The sequence below is a fragment of the Equus caballus genome, chromosome X (assembly GCF_041296265.1).
Source record: "Equus caballus isolate H_3958 breed thoroughbred chromosome X, TB-T2T, whole genome shotgun sequence".
In the NCBI taxonomy this organism is placed as follows: domain Eukaryota; kingdom Metazoa; phylum Chordata; class Mammalia; order Perissodactyla; family Equidae; genus Equus; species Equus caballus.
Genome location: NC_091715.1, coordinates 19480473 through 19492584, shown reverse-complemented (window position 1 = coordinate 19492584; position 12112 = coordinate 19480473). Strand labels below are relative to the sequence as shown.

General features: G+C 41.8%; 1 protein-coding gene across 4 annotated transcripts in view; it reads left to right on the top strand.

The window, feature by feature from the left end:
* The first annotated feature begins 6607 nt into the window (after nt 1–6607).
* Nucleotides 6608–12112, top strand: part of PCYT1B (phosphate cytidylyltransferase 1B, choline) — a 152295-nt gene continuing 146790 nt past the window's right edge. Inside the window, exon 1 of one of the 4 annotated variants that reach the window (XM_070256822.1) lies at nt 6608–7025. In XM_070256822.1, coding sequence (XP_070112923.1) covers nt 6954–7025 — 72 coding nt within the window. In that variant the 5' untranslated portion in view covers nt 6608–6953. The remainder of the gene's footprint in view (nt 7026–12112) is intronic. The other 3 variants (XM_023633376.2, XM_070256820.1, XM_014728794.3) reach the window with 3 other exon arrangements.

Sequence of the window (12112 nt, the reverse complement as noted above, 5' to 3'; positions counted from 1 at the left end):
GCCTCAGCATGGCTTGATGAGCTGTGCCATGTCTGCACCCAGGATTCGAACTGGTGAAACCCTGGGCCTCCGAAGCAGAGTGCGCAAACTTAACCACTCGCACCAGGCCGGCCCTATCTTAGCCATTTTTAAGTGAACAGTTCTGTAGTGTTAAGTACATTCACATTGTTGTGCAACCAATCTTCAAAATTTTTCATCATCTGAAACTCTATACCCATTAAACAATAACTCCCCATTTCCCCCTCCCTTCAGCCCCTGGCAACCACCATCCTACTCTGTGTCTCTATTAATTTGACTACTCTAGGTACCTCACACAAGTGGACTCATACTGCATGGCTTGATGAGCAGTGCGTAGGTCTGTACCCAGGATCCGAACCCGCGAACCCCAGGCTGCCAAAGTGGAGCACACCAACTTACCCACTACACCACTGGGCCAGCCCCAGCATGGATTTTTTTAAAAGGTAATTTTTTTACCATTGAATTATCTTGACACTTTTATCAAAAATCAATCTATCACATATATGTGGGCCTACTTCTGGGTTTTTTATTTTGTTCCATTTGTCTATATGTCTGTACTAATGTCAGTACCACACTGTCTTGACTACTGTAGCTTTATAGTAAGTCTTAAAATCAGGGAATCTGAGTTCTCTAACACTATTCTTCTTTTTCAGAATTATTTTGGCTAATCTAGGTCTTTTGCATTTCCATATAATTTTTAGAATCAGGTAGTCAATTTCTACCAAAAAGCTTGCTGGGATTTTGACTGAGATTGTTTTGAATCTATAGATTAATTTGGAGGAAATAAATATTTTAAAAATTTTGAGTTTCAATCTATGAACATGATACATTTCTCTCGTTTTGTAGATTTTCTTTAATTTTTCTCAGCAATCTTTTATAGTTTTCAATGCATATAACTTCCATGTTTTGTTACATTTACGCTTAAGTATTTCATGTTTTTTGATGCTGTTTTAAATTAGCATTGTTTTTTAAATTTCGATTTGCAATTGTTTGTTGCCATCTGAGATTTTAATGCCAACCCAGAACAGATGACCGTCTTTCCCTTCATTCAACTAGGGCAGGTGACAGGACAGTGGGAACAGCGTTGTCTTTCTTTGGCGTTTCTGCTCGATTGTCATTTGTGCAGAGAGGAGTTTGGAACGCTGCTACTGAGCCTCTCAACATTTTGGCTTCCTTTGGAGCCCGATGTGGAGAGAAGCAAAGCCATTTCTAAATTAGCATCTTAGTTTCGATTCCAAGACCCTGGCAAAGTCTCTTAACTACTTAGATTTATTTCAAGACATTAGAGTTCATTTTCTTGACTCAAAATTTTGGAAACGTTATACGTTGTTCTCTTTCTCTGTAGATTTTCACAGGACATCTATGTGTGTCTCACCAATTGGTGCAGTTGCATTGTTCACAGTCGGGAACATTTGGAGGTAGAGTCCTTAGAAATCCTTTAACTTGTGGCCTCGCCCACAAAATAACTTCTTCAAGATTCCTAGTTGAAGATAAAGACTCCCTTTTGCCTTGATAGGTGAAAGGATGGAGGCGAGGAAGAGGAAAAGGAGAAAGACACAGTAAGCCATGTTCTCTGGTCAAGCACAGAAATTTTGCATCATGAAAGGGCTGCTGGCAAACAGCAAAAAGCCATGGGAAAGATGTCAAGGCAATTGCAAAATACATCATGTTCAGTTTTTCTTTACGTCAGTTCTACACCAGGCAGAAAGTCACTTTTTCTGTTAGAGAGAAAAATGTCTGCAAAACCCCAGCAATCCATTAAAAGAATTGCTATGAGGTGAGGGAATGAAAACAATTTGTGAGTTACTTGGTTTGTTACTCTAACATCTTAGACAAGTTTCATTAATGGCCCAATGGATCAACAAACATATTTCTTTTCTTAGAGCATGGTTGTTTCAGCAAGTAATTGCAAATTAAAACTACTGTGTGCCCGAAAAGAAAGCTAATAAATTCTAAAGCTCCTTGCTTCCTACAATTTCTCGATGCATCTATTTTTCTTTAACACCAGCTGTTCTCCAGATCCAGACTCCATCCTTGGCATTATTTATCTGCCTCCAGTCCTTTCAGGAGTACCTCCAACTGTCAAATCAGATTGCTTTTTTTGGTACCAGTCTCCTATCTACTCAAAGCCAAATTGAACAAGAAGAAAATACTGCAGTTTTGATGTCAAATTAATTTGTTCATCAACAAAATGTCTATTGAGCGTTTAATATAGCCCAGGTACTCTTCTAAGCACTGGGGATATCAGTAGTAAACCAAAGTCCCTGCCCTTTTGCTCTGCGTGGAGAGAGAGATAATAAACCAATAAACATAGTACGTCCCTTGGCGATAGGTATTATGAAGTAAGACAAAGCAGGGTAAGGAGGAATAGAGAATGATGAGTTGGGGGTGGTAAAATAGATTATTTTAGTCAGGGAAATATTCAATTTAACAGCACCTCACATACTGATTTGTAATTCCATGAAGGCTGGTAACTGCTGTAATTGCCTTCATTTTTTCACCTTGTTGAAGGCTTGATACAAAGTAGATGCTCAATAAACCCAATGGAAACAGTAATATGCAAAATACCTAAATTCTACACTTGAACTTGGACATGTTCTGATATCATATAAGTGAATCATGTTTTCAGTCCATACTTTGCAAATGCAAAGTATGTAATTTGCATTCCTTATTCGGAACTGTTGCTAACTAATTCCAGGGGATCAGGAAAAACAAAAAGGCAGGGGGTCCCAGGTAGTCACTTTCCTCCAGGACCAAAGAGGCTGCCATCTCCTCATCTGTTCCCTAGCTTCATCTCAGGACTAAGACCCCCCAAAACAGCCTTGGGTGAACTCATCAGTCAAAGAGTTTCTAAGCCTAGTTATCCGGCATTCACACAGCGAATGATGAGGGACAGTTACAGAATGCTTCAGGGATTCCTTTAATCATTTAACATTTTCAAAGCAACTGCTTTATACCAATAACTTTGCTAGAGGTGGAGCAAATTATTTCACCTCAGTCAAGAATCTAGCCCTCAGCCACTTAGAATTAGAAAATCATATTGTTCCTGTACTCAGAGATGATCAAACTTTTGATGACAAACTACCTGTAATTAACTGTAATTAAAATAACCAGAAAATGCTAATTAATTCATTAATTTCTACAGTGATTTAAAATACCTCTAGCTGGGCCTGTTCCTGATATTTGCAGGGTCAGGGCAAGGATATAAATATGTTTGAAATCATACTAACAGACTATATATATATAGGCAGATCCCCTCATCTGTGCCACACCACAGGGTGGGGCCAGCCCAGATATCCAGATTCTGTTCACATTTTCCTGCTAAAAGCCCCTGCTCGACCACCCCTCGTGCCCAGGGATATGCAACTCTACAGTGAGGTTACCCCTAGGAGGGTGGCCCTAAGGAAGAGGCCAGGTAGGCCCTGGAAGCAGGCTAAGGCCATTTGGGCAGAGAACTCCAGAGTGTTCTTGAAGAGGTGTAAGGGTCTCCAAGCACGCACCCTGTCCCCATAGTCCCAGGGACTCCTCAAAGGAGGTGAGCCAAAGCAGGGCCCTCTTAAACCCGGGAGCCAAGGCCATGATCCAGGGCACCCCTTGCCCACTAGAGATAGTAGGAAGGCAGACAGAATGCCAGCGGGGAATTTGTGCAGAAGGAGGGTGGTTTCCCCAGCTCTAGAGCTGAGGCCGCGTTGACCATCCACGCCTCTTGGTGTAGAACAACTCTTGGGCCACGAGGATACTTGTCCCCCAAATTCAGGTGTGTATTGCCTGTGACGGGGCTGACACAGTTTGCCTCACCAACAACTCCATTTTCTCTGAGGGTCAGGAGCTGCAAAGGTTCCCCATAGACTGGAAGAATAGTGCTGAAATCCAGCTCTCCCTCTGCTCACCACGTGGGGCTGCTTTGGCCCAGAGGGGGCACCTTTTTCTAATTCACAAAAGTGCCATATAGGGTAGCTAAGATCTGTAGCCAACCCATTTCCAACTCTCTGGGCCTGGGCAACGAGGCTCCACTCACTGATACAACTCTCAGAGCTCTGGAGCGCCCCTTGTGGTAGACCACTGGGAATTGTTAATAGGGATCCCCAGACCATTTTAGTCTTTGAGACTCTCAAAAGTAGAGAAGACCCCAGAAAGCCACAATAAGTGTTCAGATAACAGATACCTTCATAGTCCAAGGGTAAACAGCTTAATTTACGGACCTGACTAGGTCTGTGACAAGAATACAGTATGTAGTTGTGTCAGTAGCCCTATCTCCGTTCTATTTGCTTTACAGTCAGAATTAATCAAAACCTATCCTCTCAACTTGCTCGTGCTCATGACAAATAATCGCCTACTCTAAGCAGGAATTAACTGAGGGAATGGATTGGCAGTGACTCTTCTTTTGGATGTGAGACAAGAAGCTTGGAAATATAATCAAATGCACTGTTATTCTAAGAGATGACAATAAGAGGCAATTTCAAAACAAGCCTCTCTTGTGAACTGTTGGGCCTCAATGACACGAGAGTGATTTTTCCATTACTGAGAAGAGCAAACCAGTGCAAACAGAGGTAGATGATGCTTTCCTGACAGCCGAACCAGGCTCCGGTTTAGTTTCAGAGAAATCTTCTGTTCAAGTTGATCTGCGCTGTGTCGAGTTGGACCATCATTTCAATGGATCCGGTGAATCACTCTGGAAGAAATAATGTGCCCAGGACTTGGGTTGTTTTTTTTCTTTTAGTTTACTACCTGGAACCCACCCCTGGAGTCTGGCTTACCTCTCATGGCCAACCCCAGCCTCTTTGGGAAGGATGATCCATGGGAGATAAGAACGAAGAGGAGAGGACACCATAGGCATAAAGAAGGAAGAGATATTTGCAAAAATGTTTGGAAAAGAAGCATTGCAGGGTGAGAGCCATAGGGAACTGTGGGGAGAGTTCTGATACAAACATAACATCTGTTTCCTTGGATTCTTCAGTCACTTCTAGATGCAAGTTCCATGGGGTTTTCTCCCTATTGCCTTCTGAACTACTACCTCCGTCCTGAGGATTCTCTCCTAACAGGCTTAATATTCTTTGGAAAAATAAGCGTATCAGTCCTAGTTGGGTCAGAGAAGCAAAACCACTATAAGCTATAGAGGAAGGGATTTATTATAGGAAATAGACCTGGCCTGTCATGGGAGGGGCTGGGGGAGTGGAGGTCCAAGGGAGAGTTTGAGGATGGGAGAAACCACCCATCTGGCAGTTGGGATCCCAGAACATCCAGCTGCCAAAGTGGAGGAGGAAGCCTAGGGGAAGCTATGGGAAGCTGCTCCTGCCTCTGTGGGGCTGCACAAACGTCAGATGGTGGGCCCCAGGCTGCTGTTGGTTGACAGGGTCAGCAGTTTGGAAGATCTGGACAGAGGGGCCGGCCCTGTGGCCGAGTGGTTAAGTTTGCACGCTCTGCTTTGGCGGCCCAGGGTTTCGCCAGTTCGAATCCTGGGCGTGGACATGGCACCGCTCATCAAGCCGTGCTGAGGCAGCATCCCACATGCCACAACTAGAAGGACTCACAACTAAAAATGCACAACTATGTACCAGAGGGCTTTGGGAGAAAAAGGAAAAATAAAATCTTTAAAAAAAAAAGATCTGGATATAGAGTGAAGGAGAATGAGGACAAGCTGGGACCTGCTGTCACCTCCACCTCTGTTTGTCACCATGCCCACCACGACAACCTTTGGAAAGTAATGACCGATTGCTTCACTCTGGCCTTCCAAATTTTTCGCAAATTCCTTGTTTGGCCAATTCTACCCCAGAGCCATGAGGGAAGGGGATCCTTGGTAATGTGACTCCAGTTCACCAAGTTGGCACTCTACACACTATCGTGCTGGGAAACCAGCCACAAATTCACCGACAGAGCTGCCCTGCACTGGCATGGCACCAGTCAGAGAAAGTGCGGGATGGATGGATGGATGGATGGATGGATGGATGGAAAGGCTGAAAGGATCTTTGACTGATCAGAGCAAGTTTAACCATCCTGGAGATTGGAATATGTGAGAAAGCGCCTAAGGGTTTTCCTGCTAGCATGGGACCTAGGAAATCTTTACGCGGCTAAGGTGAATTTAGAGGGACAGCAGTCTCCATTCTGAACTGAGATATGATACTTACATTAACAGTCTGCAGCCAACGTTCCCATAGCACTTTGCTGCAGCCAGATTTAAAAAGAACGTTTTTCTCAGAAAGGCCTAAGCACATGCATATTTAAAGAATTCTTTTCACACACAGTGTTATCTGAGGGGAAATTATCTTAACACAAATTGTGAAGACTGCATTGTTAAAATGCGCAAATTCATTATCAATGGTGCTTAAAATAGCTCCTTGGAAGAGAGAAAATGTTTATTAGAATCAAAGTATGTTTGAGAGATTTGTCTTCTCTATCATTATTCTCCTATTTAAAGAAAGTGCTAAGTTGTATATTAACACTTGAAGGTCTTGGCCACTTTTTATCTTGAAAAAAAGAGAGAAAATGTTTGTCATTCCAAGAGCATAATCACTTGAGCTGGCACACAATGACATAGTTAATTCACCAACGGAATTTGTTGCCATAGCTCCAGTGAGGGACAGGGTTGGTTAAACAATGGCCTTTTTCACAAGTGCAGCCTTCACCACAACCTGCCTGTCCCTGCGGTACAGGCCATCACAGCACCAGTCCAGAGCACAGCAATTGTCAATGAACGACAGCCCAGAGGGGACAAGAGGAGGCTTCTGGCAAATAAAGCAAGAGCGCCCAGCAACGTGGATCTCTGCTTATTCAATCATTGGGACACAACTAGCTCCTCTGAGCTTCTCTTTAAGTTTAACCTTGGGTCAAGCACTCCAGGAAGTCTCGAGAAAGAAAAATTTCACCCTGTGACTCAAAAGAACTCCAAAGGGAAGAGAAAACTCTAGGAAAAGAGGGAAAGCAGATCAGGAGCAGACATGGTGGGCCACCAGGAATGCACCATGGAAGAGGACACCAGGGACAATTACACTCCCAAATTCTGGCGCAAGGTAACTGTACATGCTTTCTTATTGATTTCTGCCTCTTTGAATATCAAAGTGGGTTCAAACAGTAAAGTCCTACGTATCTGCGAGGGTAATGGACCTGTGCTGATTCACAGAGTCACACTCAAAATGGAAATATCACCCTCTCCTTCTTAAGGTGACAAAAAAGAAAAATTGCAGCCAATATTTCTTTATCCCCTTGGTGAGAATGCAAGCTCCCTGGATAGAGTTAGATGACAGGAACAAATTCTCTTTCCAAAAAAGAGTCAAATCATTACGAGGAAATATATGTAGTCCAAGGCAAAGAATGATGCCATGGGAGCCTGAGAACATTGGAGAAATGTTTTAACAAAATGTTCATTATCCTATAAAATGAGAAATTCTCCTAGTAGAAAAGTCATAAAATCTTGATTAGAACACCCATTTCTGAATTCCTTGCAATACGCCTATCATATAAGTGAGACTGCATTATACGGTCTTTTATTTGGTGGGGAGGTGGGGGGGTGCCTGGGGAATGTGCATTTTAGTGGAGCCTGGTTAAACCAAATAAGTTCTAGATGGAAAAAGTTTAGGAGGTGGGACAAAATAGTAAGAAGGATTCCAGATGATGTGAAGAAGAGATTAGGCCCAGGAGAAGCTTCCTAGTGATGATGTAATCTCTCTGCTTCACGGTAAAGCTGGTTTCACACCACTCCCTTGAGTGTGCTTTCTCAGGCCCCAGGACACCTGCCCTGCTCATCCTGTCCCAGCACTCCTTCAGAACCTTCTCCTGCCTCTTGGGATGGCTGTGGATGGCTGGTTAAAGGACCATATTCCTCAGAAGAGTAGTCTGGGCCTATATCCACCGGGCACTTGAGTTACACGACTGGTAGACCACTTCCCCCAATAGGTCCCTTCCCCGTTTGCCTCCGTGTTATCTCAGATTTGGAGAAATTTGTATATTGAAGACTCATGAGTTTTATCAGCTCATTTTATTGAGTTAATGGGGGAATCAGGAGGCATTTTAGTCATTCATTCATTTATTCATGCCTCATTCCAAAAATAGATTTGAAGTGGTATCAAAACAACTAGATCAGTTCTTGACTGATGCAGATATGGAAAATAGAGATGATCTTCCTACGTTCCAGTCCTGTGGAATTAAATATGTGCCACTATCACTCTGTATTCCCACGCCTTTTGTTAAATGGAAAATAACCGAAGGCCTCAATCTCATGGAGCTCCCAGTAGTGTCACTTATTATCGTAATAACGGCTGACGTTTTTAGTCTTTAGTAGGTGGCATGCCCTGTGCTAAGTACTTTACATGCCTTATTTCAAGTGATCACATTCAAAGAAAGGGTTTACGATCCTAATCGCTTGCCTATTCTGTTAATTTGTGCCTCAGTTTCTCCCAGTTAAATGGAATGGGTTTATTTAACCTTCCTGAGCAATCAAGATGAATTACGTTATTAATTGTAAAAATAATAAAGAAGTGATTGCATTAACATTTTAATCACACTTTTCAGTTCTCAATATACTTTTCATACACGAGTTGACCTCAGCTGTGTAAGTTTAACTTTCTGGCTGCCAGCCCTTTTGTGCACCATACATTGATACCCCCAAGCTGACACATGACCATGACCATTTCTGGCTATTGCTAATGGTGCTGTTTACCAGCACATAGTTACAAGCATGTTGTTAAATATTGTATCTGAACAGTGAGGACAATTATAAATTTAATAATATTTTTGAGCTCTCTAGGAATGGAAACTCCCTTGAAACGAGAGAGTTGGTTATTCATTTTCCACATATTTAACTTTGCTACTTGATTGGCGCTTATTTGGAAATAGAAGAATGCCTGAATATTATCTCAATTCTTCTTATTGCAAACCTTGTGAGGTAGATATTATTGATGTTCTCATTTTCAAGTAATAAAATTAAAGCTCACAGAGGTTAAGTAAATTGTCCAAGGTAGTGTGGGTAGGGCTGGAATTCAGGTTCTTGGAATCCAATTTCACTTTTTCTTTAAACCCACGCTGTCAAATAAGGTAGCCACTAACCACATATGGTGTTTAAATTTAAATTTTGATTAAAATTAAACAAAATTTAAAATTTAGTTCCTCAGTTGCACTAGCCACACTTTAAGTGCCCAATAGCCACATGTGGCAAGTAGCTGCCTTATTTGGACAGTGCAGATATAGACTATTCCATTATTGTGGAAAGTTCTATTGGGTACCACTGCTGTAAGCTGTAATGTCTCTTTTAGATATGTTGACACATGTCTCCAAGATATATTGCAATTCTGTTACAAGTAATACGGATTTAAAATTTTACAGTAAAATCTCCTTCATTTGAAATCTCCTCATTTGCATAGCACCAAGTTAACTTTGATCTGCAAATTAATAATATAGATAAGAGTCAAGGAGACGTTAAACGCACTTCAGAGACCAAAGATTTTTAAGCACCATCAAATAACTCCAGAAGCACTCACTTAGATGCAAGCAATTGATATGATAATTACACATCATCTTTATTTATTCATTAAAACAGGGATCCCCTAAGGCGCCCTGGTAGGAAATAATGTGGTTAGCCTCGTTCTTTCTAGCAACACTTCTGCTATTTCTAAATTCTATGGAAAGTCATTTTATGCTACTATTTACCTTCCTCTCTTCCTTTGAATGATAAAGTAAATTGATAGCATAAAATACTTTCACACTGAAATTTTTACTAGCTCCAGATCGAATTCCGAAGCCCTTGCTTCTCCCACTATATCCTGGGATTCCCTGGGAGGAGTACACCTAAGGGCTCCGTGTAGATGCTGGCATGGTGTAAATATCTGTTGATTGACTGATAGAGACAGTTCTTTCAAGATGTCACCCACTGAAGTGGACTCCGATTTTCTACAGAGAATACACGAATCAAATGGGAAACTGCCTACCGTTTCTTCTTTTCCCTTTGTCAGTCTTTGCTGCAAAATATTCGTGGTGAGAGAAAGACTTCCTGTTTGTGAGAAAGAGGTGATTTTGGGGCACTCAGGTGAGGGAGTGGGAGTAGGGGTGGGAAATTCGATCCAGCCTGAGGATTTGCAAACTAAACCTACCAGCTCCTTCAGAAGAGAGAGCTGCCTTCGGGGCACTGGTTATTGGTTAGGTCCGTCAGTCCTTAAATACTATGTTGAGCACATTTGTCAGGTACTGTGCTGGTTCTAAGTAATAGGATAGAAGAGAATTTGGAGTTATTGAGAAAAGAATAGCACTTGCATTTCTAAATCCTTAGCTGAGGTGGTTTCTTACACTTTGCTTGGACTGGTCATACCAGACATTAATGCCTTTTTAGCAAAAGCAAAACTCAATTCCTCAGTTTAACAGTAAGCTTCAAAGAATATGATTTGTCACTTCCTTGTCTTCCTTAAGGAAAATTTCTAGCGTATAGGCCATAAGCAAAGACAGAAAAATTAATAGAAACAATGTAAATGTGCGTTGAATATTTAGTCTTTATTTGGAGGGAATTAAATAATTTAGAACCCTCTAAACTGATAAAGTTTAGATATCTGAGCATTTTTGAAAACCACCCAAAGGGAAAATAGATATTACATTTTTACTTTTTGTTCCAAAACACAATTAGGCCTTCTTCCGCTCTTCCCTCTGTAGTTCCTGCCCGTGAATCCTAATATTACAGCATCAGGCATGTATTTGCACAAACTGCAGCTAACTCAGCAGTCTTTGTCTCCTTTGGAAACTATGTGGTAGACTGACCCAAGGGCCACTCTCCTCTTAACCCGATTAGCAGCTGTGTAATCACTGCCATAGGCTGCTCTGCTGACAGTACTCACTCTGAAAATTGACAGGCGGAGCACGTGCTCCATCCCTGCTACAACTGACCCTGGGTTTCTAGAGGACACTAATCTCTCTCCTTAAACTATAGGTCCTACGCACTGAAATGGCTCAATTAGCGTGCAAAGAGTTGTGGGGTGAGAGGCTAGACTTGGCAGTGTCTGGTGAGACCTGGGGTTCCCCTGGTCTTCCCAGTGCTGGGAAGTATGGAGAGAAAAGGAAACTTGCTGGTTTCTCTTATTTTTGTCCTGTCTTCTCAGGGGACTTGGAGCCAGCTCTCAAATATCACAGAGTAAAGAATATACAAGTACTGGCATAAATTAATCTTGCCCCATTCGCACAATGAGACTTCATAATGCGGAAAACATACTCTTTATTTCAGTCTTGCCCCAGGTATTAGAGCATTTTAAAGTTCTCTTTGTCTTTCAATGAGCTACAAATTCTCTCTCTCTTTCTCTCTCTCTCTCTCTCTCTCACACACACACACACACACACACACACACAGAGAAGGAGAAAAGGAATTAAAAAATTGGAAAGTATGGCCTAGGACAAAAAGAAAAATAACATCTGTTTCAGATCTGTCTTCCTCAGTTCCATGGAGTCATGAACAAAAGTGCAGAAGAACTTAAATAATTCTTTTGAAAGCAAAGACGAGTATGATTAGAAACTTTAACACTATAGTACCATCATATTTACTAAAAAAAAAATCAGTCTCTAAGAGTTTGCCCTACGTATATATTCTTGCTGTATATACTCTTTGAGAGTGAAAACTATCACATTCATCTTGAGACACATGGCTCCTGATGTACTGTAGATACTTAGTAAATGTTTGTTGACTGAGTGAAAGGAATTTATTTATTTATTTAATCTATTTATAGTTTTCAATGATTATAAAATGAGTGAAAGAAATTTAAATCACTGTTTGTTGTATATCCTTCTTGACCAGAGAGAGTGCTGAGTTTGTCCATCTAAGGTCATCTCAAGGTCGTCCAGGAGAACGAATGAGTTTCAGCCCAGCCTTTGAGGCACAGATCAATGTTGGGTGGACCAGCTTCAACTTGACTCCATCCAGCCTCTAAATTGATTGACGTTATCATTAACATCAGCAACAAAGTTGTTGTGATCACTGTTTACAAGTCTCTCCACCCCGATTCCCACCAAACTCCTAGGGTTGCTATAGGTTTGTGATATCTGAAAGCCAGGTGGAACCTGCTTAGAGATGCCAGAGATGGCAGCCCCCCTCTACAACTCTTCCTCGGCTTCCCCAGAGATGGGCAGAGCT